This window comes from Schistocerca americana, chromosome 5 (assembly GCF_021461395.2).
Source record: "Schistocerca americana isolate TAMUIC-IGC-003095 chromosome 5, iqSchAmer2.1, whole genome shotgun sequence".
Lineage (NCBI taxonomy): Eukaryota > Metazoa > Arthropoda > Insecta > Orthoptera > Acrididae > Schistocerca > Schistocerca americana.
This window is the reverse complement of record NC_060123.1, coordinates 597,704,347-597,725,199: the sequence shown is the minus strand read 5'-3', so window position 1 is coordinate 597,725,199 and position 20,853 is coordinate 597,704,347. Positions and strand designations below refer to the sequence as shown.

The 20,853-nt window shown below is 42.3% G+C and overlaps 1 protein-coding gene across 1 annotated transcript in view; it reads left to right on the top strand.

Moving 5' to 3' along the window:
* LOC124616573 (hemicentin-1-like) overlaps positions 1 to 20,853 on the top strand; it is a 294,411-nt gene that overhangs the window by 173,891 nt on the left and 99,667 nt on the right. The window contains exon 3 of the mRNA XM_047144893.1: positions 14,795 to 14,953. Coding sequence (XP_047000849.1) covers positions 14,795 to 14,953 — 159 coding nt within the window. The remainder of the gene's footprint in view (positions 1 to 14,794; positions 14,954 to 20,853) is intronic.

Below are 20,853 nucleotides of genomic sequence, written 5' to 3'. Positions count from 1 at the left end.
GATGTCGAAGTAAAGAGATCTCCGGGTGAACCCATGTATCCTTTTGATTCATATCTTGCCTAATTACAACATGCCGGATACGAAGTCTCAGTAGAAGGAATAAGAAAATACTTCCCGGTTCGGAGTCCGTATGGAGCCTACTACATCAGACGCTTCAGATTTTGGTGAACTCTTGAACTCCTTCGAAATAAAAGCAAGGGCGATTGTTCTACTGAATTATTTCCAAAGTAAAATCATCCTGAGATGGCAGGCCGAACAAAAAAATTATTTTGCTTCTTACGTATATGCTATACTCATACATCTCTACTCATTCAATCTCTGATCGCCTGCGTTTTCTGTCTGTTCTGATCTGTAGCTGCAGTTTCGAAAAGTGCTCCACGTGAATCACTATCATGAAAAACGCTGCTGTGATGGAATTCAACCACGCGTGTTCTAACTGTCGAAAATATAAACTGGACTAATATTTCTTAACCATATTTTTTTTAACTTAAGGTGGCAGTAAACATGTACAAACAACTGCTTTGAAAAGTTATATAAAACAAACAATTCCACAGATCAGCTAGAAATTTGAGTTGCGTTTAACTTAGAATTACAAAATTATTTTAATCAGTCTCACTTACTATTTTTCGAAATACACGTTTCAAAGACGGTACCTCCATCATCAGTTGGACTAATTGCAATTAATATGGCATAGATATGTCGTGGGCACTATGGCACTGTCCAACAACGGAAGACATAAAACCATTTTAGTACAAGGCGCAAATTTATGTTGGTGTCTTGATTGGAAACAGAAATATAAATTTAAATACCTGTGACCACTGAACTTGCGTCTGACTAGATTTACGACGCTTGAGACAGCTATACGTAACAGCATTGTGGGATGAAACTGCTACTGTATAAAATAACAGTTCAGCTGATGCTTTAATGCTATTCAAAAAGAAACCGTTCTATATCTCAATTAAAATTTGTAACTGTTATAAATACCACGTAAATTATAGGTTTTTTATGGATTTTCTCGTAATTAAACTAAGCAATACACACGCGGGGAAGAAAAACAAAATAAAAATCTTGTTCCACATTATATCTATGAAAAATTAACCCAAAGTAACTCACGTACTGTAAACACAGAAGCTGTCAATATAAATAAAACGAATGAAAATGATATAAGCTCCTATCGCTTATGTCAGCGTTCGTCACATACACATGTGGCATATAGTCCCACAACCTTTTTATTCATGTTATTTATGTTGACAGTTTCTGTGTTTTCAGCAAGTGAGTTATTTTTTCGTGAATTCTTAAGCCAGCTTTTTCGAGGATGTACAGCTATGTCGAAGGTACTTTTGTCGGCGGTATGTTTAACTTTGAAATGTATACTGAAGTCAACTTTAACCACTTGTACTAAATGATACAGTCGATGGAGAGTATGATGTTATGTAAAAACTTCTATGAGACTGTGATCAAGCAACAAATAGAATTGTGACAGATTCTGAGATATATTCGAAGGAGCATTGTGTCTGCCAAGAAAGGTGAAACGCAAACTTGTGAAAAGACGGAAAAACCCTCCTGAAGTGAATCGAGTAATGAACAGAGGCGAATGCATTGCTTGTCAACTTTTGTTTTGTTTCTCTCTGGTCCGTAAGATGAATGCTCCAGCGTACATCAGACATTTAGCAGATAGAGTCCGCTACGAATTGCAGTAAAAAAAGGAAAGAAAAAAGAAAAAAATATGACATACCGCGAAGGAATTATGCGAATGGGATGGATATCGGTGGATGCAATGTACATGTGCAGGCAAACAAGTGACTGCAATTCCAGAAAAATTGGATGATTTATTCAAAATAGGGCGCATCACAAACTGAGCAAGTTAGTAACGCACTGGTCCAATTCTGGCCCTTATGAAAGCAGTTTTTCGGTTTGGCATTGATTGCTAGAGTTGTTTAATGTCCTCCTGTGGGACATCGTTCCAAATTCTGTCCAGCTGGTGAATTAGATCGTCAAAAACCTGACCTGGTTGCTGGACTCTGCCCATAATGAGACAAATTTTCTGAGTTGGGGGGAGATCCAGCGATCTTGCTGGCCAGGGTAGGGTTTGGCAAGCGCGGAGACAAGCAGCAGAAACAGTCGTCTTGTGCGGGCGGGCGTTATCTTGCTGAAATGTAAGAGCACAATGGTTTGAGCCGAAGACCATCGCCGGCCGGGGTAGCCGAGCTGTTCTAGGCGCTACAGTCTGGAACCACGCCACCGCTATGGTTCGCAGGTTCGAATCCTGCCCCGGGCATGGATGTGTATTATGTCCTTAGGTTAGTTAGGTTTAAGTAGTTCTAAGTTCTAGGGGACTGATGACCTCAGATGTTAAGTCCCATAGTGCTCAGAGCCATTTGGACCGAAGACAATCAAAACGCGCCTATAAATCGTTGACGTAACGCTCTCCTGCAAAGGTGCCGCAAATGACAACCAATAGGGTACTGCCACGAAAAGAAATGACAGCCCAGATCGTTACATGACTATCAGGCCACATGGCGGACAACAGTCTTCGGGCCGGCCGCGGTGGTCTAGCGGTTCTAGGCGCGCAGTCCGGAACCGCGCGACTGCTACGGTCGCAGGTTCGAATCCTGCCTGGGGCATGGATGTGTGTGATGTCCTTAGGTTAGTTAGGTTTAAGTAGTTCTAAGTTCTAGGGGACTGATGACCACAGATGTTAAGTCCCATAGTGCTCAGAGCCATTTTGAACAGTCTTCGGTGATGTTCCGGGATCAGTTTGAAGCGAGACTCATCACCGAAGACAGATCTACTCTTGTCAGTGAGATTCCAAGCCGGAAGACGTGTCTGGAGACTCCAGGGGCAGCGGTGAGATACAAGCCTGATGCCGCCCGCCATATGGCGCGATATCCAGGACTGATGATCTGGGGTGCCATTTTTTTTCAGAGCAGAATTCCTTTGGTTGTCATACGTGGAACTCTTACATCACAGCGATACGTCGACGATATTCTACTCCCCGTTTAGTTACCCTCCGGGGCAGTCGCACTCGCATTATTCCTTCATGGTATGCTTTCTTTTTTTGAGCGTATATGACCAATATTACAGTTGACCAATGTCTGAGAAACAGTGTCCGCATTTGTTATTAACAATATCAAACAGTGTGGCTTTAAACTCGGTATCGCCCCACGTTCCTTAGTTGGAAGGAATCTGGAACAAAAGACGACAGGCAACACAGTGAATAAGGCCTCCGCCTTCCCGCAGCGACCCCCGCCCCCCCCCCCCCTAAATATTTTCCCCAACGCTTGAAATTAGCCAGTGCTCCGCGGGGAAGCAGACAACGGCGCAGCAATACAAAGGACCCGGAGAAGCAGATAATGTAAACAGAAGGCCCTCGGCCCGATTGTAATCTGCCTCGCGCCGCCGCCAGCGTCTGAGCTGCTATGGGCTCCACATTTTAATGAAATTTGCCAATTTAAATGGAATTTCATTAAAGAATAAAAGTAAATAATCAGTTACCTTTTTTAAATTTTTTGCTTTTAGTTAATTTGCCTTTCTTTCTTTCTGTACGTACGAACGAACTTTGTTGTAGAACCTCTCATTTACGTGTGGTAATAAAAAATTCATTTACACGGAACTAAGTACATTTAAAATTACGTGAACTCATATTAACTGATTCAGAATATTTATCTGAGAATTAAATCCTTTATATAATTCGGCCTTGGCACACATTTTCTAAATGCAGTGGTTTTTTTTTTAAATATTATTTACTGAATTTTTTCCCGGCGTTAGCTATGGAACACAAGACTGTCTCTATTAGCAGAAAATGGTTAAATATTGCCAAGCCGACGTTTAATTATCACTGATAAAACACTCATCGCTATACATTTAAGTTATTTGAAAGAACCAAAATTGTTCAATTTCAACATTAACTATCCGCCTATGAATGCACAAATGTGTAACTATTTTTAAAATCCGTCAGTCTCAGGATCGCTGCAAAAGAAGGACATTTTCTTAATTCACTGCTAATTTTTTATCTGTTCCCGATTTACGGGTTTGGTTAATTTTTCTTAGCGGAACAATTTTTTAAATGTGCCGCCGCTGCAAATCGATCGGTCGCGGCACAGCCCAGCAACACCGCTAAAAATGCTGAAAATTCTTTAAAGAAATATTATAGATGACATGGGCAAGCTAATTTACATTAATAATACACACTTTTGATAAATTATGATGTATTTATACCACAACAATAATTCAACTTACACTAGTTTGTAATTTCTGCTCTAATGGCGGCTAAATCTCGATACAGACAAAAGAAGTCTACCCATTCATAAAACGCTTCGTCACAGCTTCCTATCGCTTTCAGCTCTAAAGGAGGATGACCAAAGAATACATAGTACATTGTGCTTTTATACTGCTGCTGACTATTAACACTTCTTTGTAATCTCACAACATTATTTTCCTCTGGCTGAATTTCACATCTCTGTTATCGCAGATATTGACACATTTCGCAATTATATTATGAATATAGAAATATTACCATCCTAAATACAGAGAGAATATTACTACAAAAATATTACAGTAATAACAAATGTCTTTTACACAAAATTCAATAATATTTTTTGCTAAATAATTACAGTATATACAAATTGCTCAGAGCGGCGTATATGGTACGATTAAATTTTAGTTTATTAATAGTGTGAGTTTGCCAGGGAACGTTACATTGCCCCCTGGCAGCATTTGGCAAAGAGTTTCTATACTTTGACACAATGGTGCCAGTAACGTTCTTTACAATTCTGTATTTTTTCATGGAATGGCTCTTTTAATTAGTCCCAGGGTTATATATGTTCATGGCTCTCCCATTTGGGCGAAGGCAGACAGGAAACCTGGGCAAAACTGTGCCGGAGCCCAGCCATCCCAGTTGGTTCATGATTAATCTTGTCTCTTTAACAGTCATTCTTTTGAATTGATTTAACAGTTTGTCATCAACGGTTACATAATATCACAGTCACATACAGTTCAACGATATACTGCAAGGTCACTTGTCCTAGGATATATCACTTAGCTTTTTGAAATCATTTAGCACAGCATCACTTTTTATAATGTTCCCACTACCTACGTGTTACAAATCCATCTCCCACACTTGTTCATTTTCTCTTATCAGCTCACAGGTATACATAATAAATGTTCAATGTTTATCAAAAATGGAGTCATTGACATGTTATGCAGTTCGTGTAAATATTTTGGAAAATGTCAATAGTGCTGTAGTTGGTGAGCGGTGCGGAGTGATTGTTGAGCGGCGCTCGGCGCGGCGCGTCGGCTCCGTGTAGGTCACCGCCCCCGGTGTTGACAGCTACGGCGCGGAGAGGCGTGTGGCTGTCTGGTCTGCTACGGGCTGCTGCGGCCGCCGCATGGCTGAGGTAGCCGGATGCGCATTGTATATCAGCTCGCCCGTGTGACATCTTCTTGCAGTGCTCCAGCAAACATGCAACAAGTTCACAAACAGTGTACTATCCTTATGGGCATTTTTCCTGCTGTGGGAAAAAACGCACACAGTTATTGGCAGTTATTATTCAGTAGGCCTTCACTAGTCTGGTTTGCACAATGTTTCGTTGTCACAGTAACACGTTTTATGGGCACACAATATTTTTTCACCATGTCATGACTTGTCATTAGTCACACGCAAGTTTTCACCTTAGGACAAAATGTATCTCTGTAGTCAATGCGCTTTTCTGGCGTCTCTTGACACACAAAGAGTTATAGGTTGACACTAACTTGGTTCACCGTCTGTTATCGGCTCACTGTTCGTGTCGTGCTAGTTCCTTGTCCACTTGCACACACGGCGATGATACAGTTTCTTATTGCTTGTTCAAAACAACCTCGTGACGTATTGCTGCAGGTTTAACAGTCACTGTCTGTCTCTGCCACACAATACTGCACTTTTGTTTAAGTTTTTTCATTTACAATGTCCGTTGTGCAATTTTTTTTCAACGTTACAACATCTCTGGCAGCAGAACGCATGTTTCGCTCCCGCAGACTACCGTCACAAACAAAGCTACCAACATCGTAAATACTAGAGAGATTACCAAGCTGTACTCCTATATACATTGTGTTTTATGGCCTTGAATCATCGCTATATCGAGTAGAATAGACGCGTCAATTTTGCATTGTTCCACTGTTAAGTGGGATGTATTTACAGGTTCACATACTGTTGTAGCCACCCTCTTCCCCCTCTCTGTCTCTCTTCCGCCTCTGTCTCTGTCTCTGTCTCCGTAGCTTTCTTTCTCTCTCTCTCTCTCTCTCTCTCCCTCTCCCTCTATTTATGTGTATGACGAGTGTGGGAGTCCGTTTAGTTTATATCTATGAGTGGAAGAATTCAGCATGCATGTTCCACCTATTGACATGTAGTATTTCATCGAATCAGAGCTGTGGTACACATTTGTCACCTACCCTTATAATCAAATTAACAATAACGCACTTATGTGCAGCAGATAACAGGCAGACCGTTATTAAAGAAATGCACTTGAATTTTATTTTTTCCCTGTGACAAGCAACAAGCTTTACAAAAATCAAAATATCTTTACAGTTACCAAAACATCAGTCTCTAAACCGAGAAATATTAACAATGAGTACTGCACCTGTGTAGCTGCCTTTTCCTCCGCTAGCGGGGAGCCGCCATATCGGATTTTAAGGGCCTTTTACAGTATGCGACACAGAATACTTCCCACTCTCTCGTACGGGGTCCGCAGCTTTTTGGACACGCCACTTTTCTGATTGCTTTTGGTTCTGTCCGCTCCCGCACTCGATTATGTTAAGAGTTCTCCATACAGGGAAGCTGCATTGATGTACTGGAACAGACTATTCAGCGTGCTTTGTCTACTCGTTCATTTTTCTCCAAAATGCTTTCTGAAATTTACTGACGATTTGACTCTGCTGATAGTGTAATCTCTTGGCTTTATTGATAAAGCTCCTCCTTTATCAAAGTCAATGGCCTTGAGCGCGGCGTTTACAGGTGACCCAAATCAAAGTATTATGTGCTCGGTCTATATGAATTAATTGAGGTACATTTTTAACTGCTTGTATTTACGCAGGAATTATTTGACTTTTCTAAAGTCATTGTGTCGGTACGGAGATTCTTTCGCACCAGTTATCCAAAATGTTTGATTTACTTAACATTTTCACGACGACACTATCCCATTATCGAGCTCTTACAATTAATATGTCCTTAACCATAATTAGAGAGTGTTATGCACCACAAGTAATTACCAAAATTATACCATGATTGTATAAGGGAGAGACTTACGCGTCTGACAATGATAGTTTGCTGCCTGCTTATTTATTCTGATGTTAGCAGTGGCATCTTAATTTTAAGAACTTGGATGATGTCTGGAAGTATGTTGAGATAAATAAGTCACACATTACGACAGTTGCTGCCAAATATTGTAATATAGACCACAGCTAAGACCGGTTGCACAACGTGATGACGCTAAATCTTTGTAGTCCCATCGATGACGTATAGACGTGTATATTATCTTCACTAATGCGTTACTTCGGCTAAAACAATTAACACATTTTCACACAACCAAGTACAGTCTCTCAATGTTTCCATGCTTGTTGCAATATTATGATTAGCTTCACAGCTCAAAACTGGAAGCTTTGTACGAACACGATATGGTTTCTCCAGCGATTATCCAATGTGCTTCCCGCCAAACTCAACTTCAGCACAGCATCACCACAGAGTACTGTACGTTTGGGTGTGTGAGGCAGTCATAAATTCTTCGCCCTTCTACAACATCGACGTCCTACTGTAGGGTGAACATAAATTAGGGCGAGGTGAGAATCATGACAGCGGACAGCAGAATCTGTCATTCGTGGATGACATATTTCTTCTAACTGTAGACATTAAATCGGACGAAAATTGGTGCTCAGAAAGTTCTAATGACAAGAGACGACTGCTGAAAAGTGTGTGTGTGAATTCCTAGGGGACCAAACTGCTGAGGTCAACGGTCCCTAGACTTACACACTACTTACACTAATTTATGATAGGAATAACACACACATCAATGCCCGAGGGAAGACTCGAAACTCCAGCGGGTGGGGTCGCGCAATCCTTGACATGGCGCCTCAAACCGATCGGATACAAAGCGCGGCACGACTATTGAAACTAGGGTGTACACACAAGAACAAAGGTGTACACACACTGATGACCTGCTGAAGCTTCCATCTTTTACACCACTGAGGCATCTCTGTTTATCTTTCAACTGAGCATCACTTCTGTCGCATCGAGATGGCTGGCGGCCTGCGTCACTTCCAGGCCTCCGCTGTTGGAGGTCACTACGCGACACTTCTGTGATTCGATGATCGTGCAACCGCCCAACTGTCCCAGCACTTCTTTAACTCTCCTGAGTGGCCGGAAGACTGGTCTGATCGCTCGCGTGTTTAAGACTCTCCCTATCTTACCTGATGCACCACAGTATGGAAGTCGAACTCTGTGTTGGTCATCCTCGCTCGACTGAACCAGCGTCGCAACTTGGTTTCCTCGACAAAGAAACGGTCTGAATGTCTGTTCCTTCTGAACAAGCTCATCACATTATCAATCTCCAGAATGGTCCTGGTTCTGTGTACTAGGGCGCTCCGCACATCTCCTTTCCGAGCTAGCTAGCCACATGGGTCACCCTTCAATACACAGGAAGCGGATTGATTCATCTGCTTCCCACTCAATCAGCACATCTAAGAATGCAAACTTCCGGCCCTTTTCCATCTCCATGGTAAATTTTATGTTTTCATGTATACCGTTCCTATGGTCGAAGAATGGGTTCACCACGCTCTTTGAAGGTTTGCACATAACTGTGTCCAGAGCTGTTCTCTGCACCTGCCTGACAACTAAATATCATACGTTAATATATTTTTGGTAGCATAATTGGTAAGGTCGTGTGCGAGTCACTGGTGGTACATGATGTCTGACAGGAGGATCTAGAAGAATCAGCGGTGGTGTGTGCCGCCCAAAGGGAGAATATAGCGCGAGTTACTAGCAGTACATGCTGTCTGATGGGAGGATCTAACATGAACAATCGGTGGCACATCATTTCCGATGGGAGGATCGAGTGTGAACCACCAGTGGTGCACGCCATTCGATGGGAGGGTATGGCGTAAGCTTCCATGGTACATGCCGCACAATGGGAGGATCTATCATGAGGCACTGATGGCACACTAGTTGATTTAACATGAGCCAGCAATGGAACATACAATCCAATGGGACAATCTAGGTTAATCCACCATAGTATATCCCATCCCATGGAAGGATCTAGAACGGGGCCATGGTGGTACACACCACGCAGTGGGAGGATTTAGCATGAGCCAGTGCTGGTACACACAATCCAATGAGACGATCTAACATAATTCACCGTGGTATATGCCACTGCATGTGAAGATCTAGTATGAGGCAGTGGTGGTACACACTACACTGTGAGAGGATCTAGCATGAGCCTCAGGTGGTACACACCATGTAATAGGAGGACCTAATGTAAGTCACCGCTGGTACACACTACAACTTGAGTCATCACTGGTACACACCATCTGATAAGAAGATCTAGTGTGAGCCACCAGTGATACAAGCGACCCTACGGGATAATCTAGTGTGAGGCCATGGTGGTAAACACCACCCTGTGGATGAATCTAGCTTGAGCCACCAGTGGTATTCATCATCTCATGGGAGGATCTAGTGTAAGCCACCAGTGGTACCTGCTGCACGATGGGAGCATCTAGCGTGAGCTACTGGTGGTAAACAAGGGACGAACGTCTTCATAGAGTGTTGGTCCATCTTTGAAAAGAAATAAACTAGCTTTTCTGTGAGGCTGGAACTCGACAAGTCCTTGGGAAACTTTCGAATGGATGTGGCACCACGTGGCTTCTCTTAGCTCACGAAATTCAAATAAATTACGCGCTGTTGGCTTTTGGGTGCATAGCTGGCTCCCGATAGTGCCCCAGACGCGTTCGATTGGTTTCATATGAGACGAATGTGATGGCCAAGACTTCAATTTGTGTTCCGTGTCATGCTCCTAAAACCACTGTGGTATGTTTCTGCCCATGTGACACGGACAGTTATCCCACTGGAAACGCTATCGTTATTGGAGAAGACGTCAGTAATTAGGGTTTGCAGTTGGTTTGCAACAGTTATCAAATAATGCACATCTGTCGGGTTGCCTTCGATTACCACTACGGGCCCCATAGAAGACCAGGCGAATGTTGTTGGTGTCGGTTTGCTGTCGGTCCTAGTATGAATAATCCTGACACTGAACTCCTCACAGGCGACAACGAGGTGGATACAGACGATGTACGAACTCAGATTGAAAGGGGATAAGGAATGGAATCGACTATGCTAAGGAATCACCCTACCATTCTTACCAGTCAAAATTAGCGATTTAACAAAATATGGGTGGGTATACAAGCATTCCCTTGTTTAAACCTTACAGCTTTGATCATTGCACCACCTGGATAAATGCCAGTGGATCCACACGAATTATAGAATTACCATAATGAGATGTCCATAGGTCTAACACGTCAAATATTCGGTAGTTCGAATTCCATGTTTATAATTGTAAAAGGAACCGGATATGAAAAATATTTTTTATTCAATTGGGCCTGCAGCATACTATCCATCACATAATGACATGTTATAAAGAATATCCATAATAGGTACAATGTAATTATCAGTTTTCGTTTCACCACAGATATTTTTTGGCTTTCATTGACATTTTGAATTAACTCGCAAAACATTTATGTACATAGTACACTTTGTATATTTCATTGATTACGTACTGGTACTCACGTCTAGGTGAACATGATGTCCGTATTACATAATCAAACTGTCACGTAACTGTCCGTGCTCAGCTGTTGGTAAAATTAAGTAAATGTATTGTTTGTTATACGTTATATGTGTTTCGACAGTAATTTGACAACTGTGTTACTATGACGTTATATGTTTACCAAGTAAATGCAAATATAAAGCGATGATATTATTTCCCACTGTCTGGATTTCGACATAGGGTATCTTTGGTTGCTATTCATTATTTGTTTTTAATTTTATCCATTTTCGAGTTCTAGCATTTCAATAAAGATTTTTAGGTAGAATGTTCGTCTAATATTTCTTGTTTGTTGGTTCCCATGTGTATAGAAAATTTCAGATTCTGCAAGAATGTTAGTAGTGGGACCTTCGCGTATTCTGTGCAGTAGTTGCTATGCATTTTGAATTTTTTTGACTGTGTGGTGTTGGGTTTTCAGACGCAGAAAGAAGATCGATTGGTTATTGTCGCTATTTCAGATGGGGTCTTCGAATCTAACGTTAAAATTTCGTTCTCTCTGGACGACGTAGAAGTTGTTGCAGTTGTTATACGTCATTTTATGTATACTTGGGTTAGCTTATGCTGCGGATTTAATACTGTCCAAACATAATGTCAGTGTGAGGTTCTTATTAGTACGAAAGCCTAACTGTATATTTGTGATCAAATATCCAACAATAGATATACGTTGTTCAAAACCTGAGAGGAGCGTAGCGTAGCAATTGATCGAATGTTCAGGCATTATTTGCTAGTGGCAACAGCCCATGCTGTAGTTTAGGGTTTACTTGTGATAAATTTCCCGTATCCCTTCTGCACTGGACATTCAATTGAGTTTTATTTAGCGGAGCGTAATCTAAACGAAGTTCTCGATTGAAGAGAAAAATTAACAGTAGAGTGAACTCGAAAGCTTTAATGTCAGCCAGTGCCACGCGTGTCCCTTGCAATTTTGGTTTCCCTCGTTACTTATTCTTTGTTTTATTGCCTTCAGCGAATTCTTATGAGAGTAACTCTAGCATGGGTGGAAAGTTGCTTTTTCAGTAACGTAAATTTTACTACGATCACGTCGCTCTTTTGGTATGCCGTTCAACCCTGCGTGGTGAACAAACTGTGCCAATTACTTTACGAACTGTTTGAGTAGAGAGAGGTCGATCATTCAAGTACTACAAATACCGACGCTGTAGCCTCCTCATTTTATGATGAATTTACGTAAGCCTAACGTATTTCGACCGCGGAGATGGTCTCTTTTCTATTAGTCCCTAGTACTCTGCAACTGAACTACGTGATCCTATCTACTGAGGACAGAACTTAAGTATTCCCGGTTGGCAATTTCTTTCTTGGTATAAACAGTGACTAAACAACTAAATTTTAACGAACATGCTCGACTTGTACTGTTCTTTCTACCGTCGTGACTGATTATTTTATCCCCTGTCCTTCATGGAGGCAGTACCAATGGTTTGTCATTTGATTTTATTTCACTGCGATGTAATTTACAGTTGAATATTGTTTCTGATCTTGAGGCTGTGTGTAACAAATGATTGTTTCTATGGAACTGAGTTAGCCAAAAGACAAAGCACATGTTAGAATTATATTAGGACTAATGATCTGCAGACAGATAAGGTACACAGTATCACTTGTATTGTTCGACCTTGCGTGGTCATGCCAGATCAATAGCGTTTCTGTTGCGTTTACCTATTCTTCGGTCAAGATTAAATTCTAGGCCTTAAACTTTCTCAGTAATGTAGCGTTCATGACGATCCTTGCATGTGTTGTGAGAGCTGCGCAATAGAGTGTGATTGAGCTGCTGCTACCGATGGGTTTTATGCAACCCACAGCATCTTCATATACCATTTACAAGAGTTTATTGCTCTGACGCTCACTATGCAGAAACTATTAGCCCTGCAAAAGAAATTAACAGAAATTTTTGTAGGAAATTAAGTGTTGTTTAATTTTGTACTGACAAGGGAACCTCCCTATCGCACCCCCCTCGGATTTAGTTGTAAGTTGGCACAGTGGATAGGCCCTGAAAAACTGAACACAAATCAATCTAGAAAACAGGAAAAAGTTGTGTGGAACTATGAAAAAAATAAGCAAAATATACAGAGTAGCCCTTGCGTAAAATAGGCAACATCAAGGAGAGTGTTAGTTCAATAGCGCCGTGGTTCCGTGGTTAGCGTGAGCACCTGAGGAACGAGAGGTCCTTGGTTCAAGTCTTCCCTCGAGTAAAAAGTTTAATTTCTTATTTTCCGACAATTATTAACCAACAGGCAATCACACATAATTAACTTCGCTCTCCAAAATTCCAGGACATGTTCAGATTTGCTTGGACATATGCAGGATTTGACGGTCTATACACGGAAAAATATGATAACGTTAAAAACATATGTTTTGACAGAGCACAGGGAAAACTGTGCGACTGTGAAACTGTTGCATTCATTTATTGCAGTTTATGTGACAAACTCTTATGTTTTCATCACTTTTTTGGGGTGATTATCACATCCACAAGAAAACCTAATCGGGCAAGTTAGAAGAATCTTTTTACTCATTCGCCAAGTGTACAAGTTAGGTGGGTCGACAACATATTCCTGTCATGTGTCGCACATGCCGTCACCAGTGTCGTATAGAATATATCAGACGGATTTTCCTGTGGAGGAATCGGTTGACCTATGACCTTGCGATCAAATGTTTTCGGTTCCCATTGGAGCGGCACGTCCTTTCGTCTACTAATCGCACGGCTTTGCGGTGCAGTCGCAAAAAAACAGACACTAAACTTATTACAGCGAACAGAGACGTCAATGAACGAATGGATAGATCATAACTTTGCGAAAATAAAAAAAATTAAATTTTCACTCGAGGGAAGACTTGAACCAAGGACCTCTCGTTCCGCAGCTTCTCACGCAAACCACGCGACCATGGCGCTCCTCAGCTCATGTACTTTATGATGTTGCATACCTCGCGCATGGACTACTCAGTTTGTATATTTTGCTTATTTTTTTCATAGCTCCACACAACTTCTCCCTGTTTTCTCGATTGATCTGTGTTCAGTTTTTCAGGGCCTATTCACTGTGCTAACTTATAACTAAATCTGAGGGGGGTGCGATGGGGAGGTTCCCTTGTGAGATACATTTCCACTAGAGGCAGTAGTTCTCGAGTTGCTCAAGATAAACGTAGAAAACTGATCTTCAAACGCGTATATCTTAACCGTGGCCTCCAGCGAAACTCTGTCCCAATACAAAATTAAAGTGCTTTAAATTTCCTACAAAAATGTACTGTTCATTTTCTCTGTAGCACTAAAAGACTGTGCATAGTGACAGAGAGAATATGAAAATCTGGCCAGTGGTTTCTGAAAGTGTTGCGGGTTGCATAAAATCCATCGATAAACGCAGCTGATTCACACTGTATAAGCCGGCCGGGTTGGCGGAGCGCTTCTAGGCGCTACAATCTGGAACCGCGCTACCGCTGCCTCGGGCATCGACGCGTGTGATGTCCTTAGTTTAGTTAGGTTTAAGTAGTTCTAAGTTCTAGGGCACTGATGACAAGTTAAGTCCCACAGTACTCAGAGGCATTTGAACCACACTGTACAAAGTAAGCACGATAATGAACAGATTTTCTCTTATCAAAATAAATAACTACGATTCTTTAACCAAAGTGGACGAAATTAAAATCCGCTCATTGTGATGATAGAGGTGAGACTCCTACGAAAGGTATAAGTCACACACTCTATCTGCATAAGCCTAACGTGAATATAATTCCCCAGACAGCGATTACGGAGGCCCAAGATAGAACTCAAGTCCTGTCGTGACAGTTGAAGAAGAGTGAGTCTTACCAAATACTGAATGATTTAATAATCACTTTTCACAATAGGCCAGAAGCTTCTTTTGGTGCAAAGGACGGCGCTCTGGTGTACCTATGTACTAGTTCTGTTATTTGACTTTGCGGCACGGTCGCACGTTTAACTGAGAAGTTTACCGGCGCGCACACAGGTGAGGGCGCCTTCATCAACCTGACGGCGCTGGGCCGGTCGGCGTCGCTGCCGCTCTCCCTGGACGACGACTCGCCCTACCTGAGGGACCTCTACTGGCCGCACAACGACTCCTGGCAGATCGCCGGCTTCGACGACGTTGAGGAGGGACACCTGATCGGTAAGAGCACACCTCTCTGGCCGCGCTCTCACAACACCTCTCCGTCATTCCAGAAGATGCCGATGACACCCGTCACGTCTGCCAAAACCTTGCCGACTTGCCGCTCTCTCCTACATCTCAAATCGTCCATTAGCTTCACTTTACTGGTCTGTTCCCTCATTCTTATTTAATTTTAAGTAATGCCACGTAACAAGGTAATTGTAATATTTCTTTCTTTCTTTCTTTCTTTCTTTCTTTCTTTCTTTCTTTCTTTCATCTTCTCCTTCTTCTTCTTCTTTTTCCATGTGTCCTGCATTTGTCTCTTACGATCACATAATCAGTGTTTCAGTTTTCTGGAATTTATTTGATCTCTTCACCTCTTTGTCAAGCTACCTATTGCTAATTGTTGATTCTTGGTACGTTTGTTGCACATTTTCCGAAATGCATTATATGATTTTTTTCTGACTTTTAGTACTCTAATGCTGTGGCTAAAGATAAATGACACGGTAAAAACATCAACTCTTACAGTAACATACTTACAGAGGAGTTTGCATCTGTCACTTACTGTGAATCATAAATTTAGAGACGTTGACGAAGACGACGACGGTGATTCTTCAATTTCATTGATCCTCTATCGTATTATGAGACAACTGGGGCTAAATTCGTGATATACAACATCCTGATATCTTTCTTCGTGGTATTTGCATCCTAATTCAGTCACACATTGGCAAAATTCTAAACAATAGTAAGGGCCGTTTTTGTAAAAGCTTACTTACAATTCAGACACCGTGGCCAGACACCAGAGCCACTAGAAGCCAACACAAGTGAAAGTGTTCCATGTTCACTAGCATCAGCTTGTAATTTTATTTTTTTACTTTCCTTTATTCTAATTTCATTCCCCTGCCGCATATGAGCAGGGGAGGGCTGGCAGCTGCACAATCCACCGCTCTTCAGGCAAATGGCTTTTACAAAGCCACTCTTACATTAAAAAATGGTTCAAATGGCTCTAAGCACTATGGGACTTAACATCTGAGGTCATCAGTCCCCTATACATAGAACTACTTTAACCTAACTAACCTAAGGGCATCACACACATCCATGCCCGAGGCAGGATTCGAACCTGCGACAGTAGCACCAGCGCTGTTCCAGACTGAGGCGCCTAGATCTGCTCGGCCGCAGCAGCTGGCAACTCTTACATAAGAAATGGGGGTAAAAAGGGCACATAAAAATACACAAAAAGGAGCGGCAACAGGTTGGAGGTGAGAGGAAAGGGCACACCTGGGGGCAATCTACATGGTGTGGATGTGGTCAAGGTAAAGGTGAAGGAGGGGGAAGGGGATGAGGTCATAGAGGAAGTGGGTATGGGATGAAAGGTGGATATGGAAGGTGAGGTTGAGTGCATGGGGCTCTAGGATTTGGAGGGCTTTATAGAACCTGAGGGGCAGAAATCCAACCAATGCTGGCATAACAAAGGATGGGGTGGAACAAGGATTTGTAGGTGTGAAGGATGGAGGAAGGATGCAGTCCCCATGTCAAGCCAGACAGGAGTTTCAGGAGGCGGAGTCTGTTGTGGGCTTTGTGTTGGATGGTAAGGTGATGGGGAGTCCAGGTGAGGTTTCGCTCGAGGGTGAGGCCAAGGTATTTGTGGGTAGGAGTAAGGTGCACAGGATGGCCATAAATGGTTAGATAGAAATCATGGAGACGAAAGGAGTGGGTGGTGCAGCCTATGATGATCGCCTGGGTCTTGGAGGGGTTGATATGAAGGAACCACTGGTTGCACCAAGGGGTGAACTGGTCAAGGTGGGTTTGGAGGGTACGTTGGGACCGTTGAAGAGTAAGATAAAGGCCTAGGAAGGCGGTGTCATCAGCAAACTGGAGGAGATGAACAGGTGGAGGAGTTTTGGGCTCCACTTGTATCTGTGAACAAGATTTCATTCTAGAGATAATGTAGGAGAACAAATCCTCTGAAGGCTGCATTACTAGTTTATGAGACTAGTAACCAGCAAAACACTGACAACACTGAGAGAGGGAAAAAAATTAATACCTCTTGAAAGAAGACGTCGATTTTGATCCAATGACAGCATATGCCACCTTGGGAGTAGTAAATGTACTGATAATAGTTTCAACGTCGTCGGCCAGCAGATAGCGTAGTGGCATAGTTGCAAGAGGTCAGCCAGAAAGCTCAGTGTGGTGCAAACGTGTGAAGCAAGAAGGCAACCATGCCACAGAGACGCACTGGTGCTTCCTACACCAAAATAAGCGAGTCTGAAAAGCGTCAATTTGCGACCTTCCTAGTCGTGCGATGGTACTTTCGGAGAATTTCCACAGAAGTTGAAGGCGATGGGTCAGTTGTGCAACGATGTTGGTATCAGTGGTCATGTGAACATTTTCATACCAGTTTCTGGACTTCCAAGCAGCACAGACGCCTGCCACGATCGCCGTATTGTAAGGAGAGCAGCGGCCGATTGTACAGCTACCACAGGACAGATAAGAGGTGTTGTGAGACCAGGAACTGTTGTGAATCCGTTATTAGCAATGGGACTACGGGAACGCACACCTGTAGTCCGTCTTCCACTCACGCCACACCATCGACGTGAACGACCCGACTGGTGCCATCAACGGATCACTTGGAATGTGGAATGGTATGCCGTGGTCTTCAGCGATGAAAGCAGATTCCACCTGCACACAAGTGATGGTCGCTTCCATCTACGTGGCGAGCACTGTCTCGTAGGGTGCACCTGTGCAAGACCCACTGGCTCCAGCCAGTCTGGGGTGAGGTAAGCTACAACACTCGCTCAACTTTAATGTTTCTGGACAAGAAGCTGACCAGCGCTCGGTAACTACAGATCGTTGTTACACCCGTTCTTTTGCCGTTCTTGCAAGAAGAAGGTGATGTGTTGTTCCAATAGCATAATGCTCTTCCAATCACTGCCCTTGGAATTCAACGTGCTCTACAAGACGTGCAGCAACTTCCTTGGCCAGCATGATCTGCTGGCTTGTCTGCAATCGAGCTCGTGTGGGATATAATAATGCTCTTCCAATCACTGCCCTTGGAATTCAACGTGCTCTACAAGACGTGCAGCAACTTCCCTGGCCAGCATGATCTGCTGGCTTGTCTGCAATCGAGCTCGTGTGGGATATAATGAGACGAGAAGTGGCCCGTGCGACTTGTCAACAAACAGCTCTTATAGAAATAAGTGATCAGGTCGAGCAGGCGTGGAATGACGTTTTCCAGGACAGTACTAACCATCCGTACGACCTAATGGACGTCACAGTCAATGTCTGCATTGTCACCTGTGGAGTCTACATGACGTACTAAGATGGGTGTTTCAGCACAGGTTGATACATGGCGCATTAGAAACGCTTGTGTTAGTGATTTGTAAATGTGATCATTTCATATACACCACATGCAATTGCAGCAATAAATCTTGAATGAATTAGAAACCTCTAAAAGAACGTACTATTTTTTTCGGCAGTGCAGTTAGAGCTACGACGCAAAACTTCGTTGTTCGGAGAGGATTATTTTGCATGGCGAGCGCACTATTTTGGACAAAACAGGTGTTCCAGTTTGTAGGTAAACGTGAAATACGTGAACGTCGTCCACTTAGTACTTAATTGTAACTCAATCTTTCCTTAGAATGAACAAGAATTTGCACATATGTCGGTTGATACTTTTCGCTAGCTTATTATTAGAAATAAGGGGGAAATTTAATAGCCGAAGACAAACGTAACCAGAAGAAAGACTTTCATTTACATTCTAGTTATTAGCAACTGGAGTGATTTACCTTAGTGATAGTTTCGCATTCCGGTAGCTGCTATATCTCAGAGACTTTTCGCTGTATGTACTGACATGTGAATCAGTACCGCTAATGCACGTGGTGCAGGACGCCGACTATAGAGCCACGATCGAAAACTTTACTATTCAGAGAGGATTATTTTGCATGAGAAGGCACTGTTTTGCACGAATTTAGCAATATGCCGTATGAAAGGAAGAATTCAGATGCCTCAATTTTTTCGTAAACGTATGATCCGTGTATGTAAAACACTCGACACATATGCATCTCCAGGATTCCTTTGCATTCATCCTAAAGTTTGCACAAATGGGTGATGCTTTTAGCTGGCTTACTGTAACAATACAGGGGGAAACTTAAAATTAAGACACTAATTACAGATGGCCAACCTGAAGAAAGAATACCGTTTACTCTCTTTTTTTAGCAACTGGAGAAATTTACCTTCATGACTGTTTCACTTTCTAGTATCTACTATGAGTATATCTCAGAGTGTTTCTGCTGCCTGCACTGGCAAATACAAGTACGTTTATTAAAGTACCTGTAAGGAAAATGTATCAGTATAACACAAATAAATGAAATGTGAAGTTAACATACACTGGATAATATCTGCTATATACAGGGTCAGTCAGTAACTATTGCCACCATGAATAACTCCGAAAGTATGGTAGGACCTTGAAACTTTGTGGGAAAAATGGCACATTTTTAGCTAATGGCTAGAAATGAATTGCAGAGACAGTTCCCTAATAGTTGGATTGGATGCGGAGGAGATGTGTCGTAGCCAGCTAGTTCACCAGACTTGACTTTGGATTTTTTTCTTATAGGGATTCGTAAAAGAGATTGTTTATAAAGATATTCCAGCTACACCTGAAGATATGCGAGAGAGAATTGTCAGAATATGTGCTTCCATAAGTGCCGAAGTGATAAGGAATGCCACTCAATCCATGGTAAGAAGATAGCAGCACTGCATTGATAACAATGGTCATCACTTCGAACACCATCTGTAAATGGACGTTCATGCCATCTTTTTCATCTTCGTTGACCTTCAAAGACCTTACTGTTACACGTCATAGGATTCGTCTCAATAGCCGCTATCAGAAAATAATATAACATCCCATTAAACAAAAAAAAAAAAAAAACGCTTGACCTTCATATCTCTGACGCGACTCCACCTAACAACAAAAAGCCAACGTCGTATTGTGGCCTCCGTTGTACCATGCAACATATGTCCCACAAACTTTTCAGCTACTGTCATATTTTCGGAGTTATTCTAGGTGGTAATATTTAGTGACTCACCCTGTAGTTTGTTAGACCGGAGATGTTCAGCAAACCGTTTATTGTATTTATCATCAAAAATCTCTAAAAAGTAATTTTGTATAGCATATTTTTGTTGTGTTCATAGTTCCACATAGTCAGCGTGTACAAAACTTTCCCACTAGAGCGCGCACCACTAAGCACAACAGCGCAGGCGCAGCGCTCGTCCGTCTCCGCACTACGAGATGGCGCTGCCATAGAGATGGACCAAATTCTGCTTCCCCCGATCTGCGTATTAATATGTAGCGCAGCCAATGAGACTGCTGCTAATGTAGAACCTTTTCTCCTCGCCGATCACACTCGCACAGTGATACATGAACGCGCGAGGTACTATAACGATTGTACAGACCTCCAATTACTCAGTCTGCATTTGTTGCACTAGTCTGTACCAGTCTGCATTTGTCTGCAACAGTCTGTACGAGTTCTACATTTGTCTGTACCAGTCTAGAGTCAAGTTTCAGTCTGCGCCTAGTAAGATTACCACATTCCTGTACATAACCATGAAGATAAATGTATAGACACTTTTGTCAAGCATCAGAGATATATGTGAGAATAAAATTAGCGTACCAATACCAAAGGAACTTCAGATTGTCAATTGTAAATAGCATCCAGAACCAAGTTAAGTAATTTTTATGCTTGTTATTATTTCAATAGATGTGTGTGAAAATTAATCAAGTTCTGTTTAAAGTTGGTCACCGACAATCTGCTACTCTAAGCGTGCAAGTGGCATTTCTATCGTCTGACCTAATGGCAGAAGATAAACACGCCACGATAAGATCACGAGATATGTTGCTGACACTCGCCTACTTCGTTAGAGCG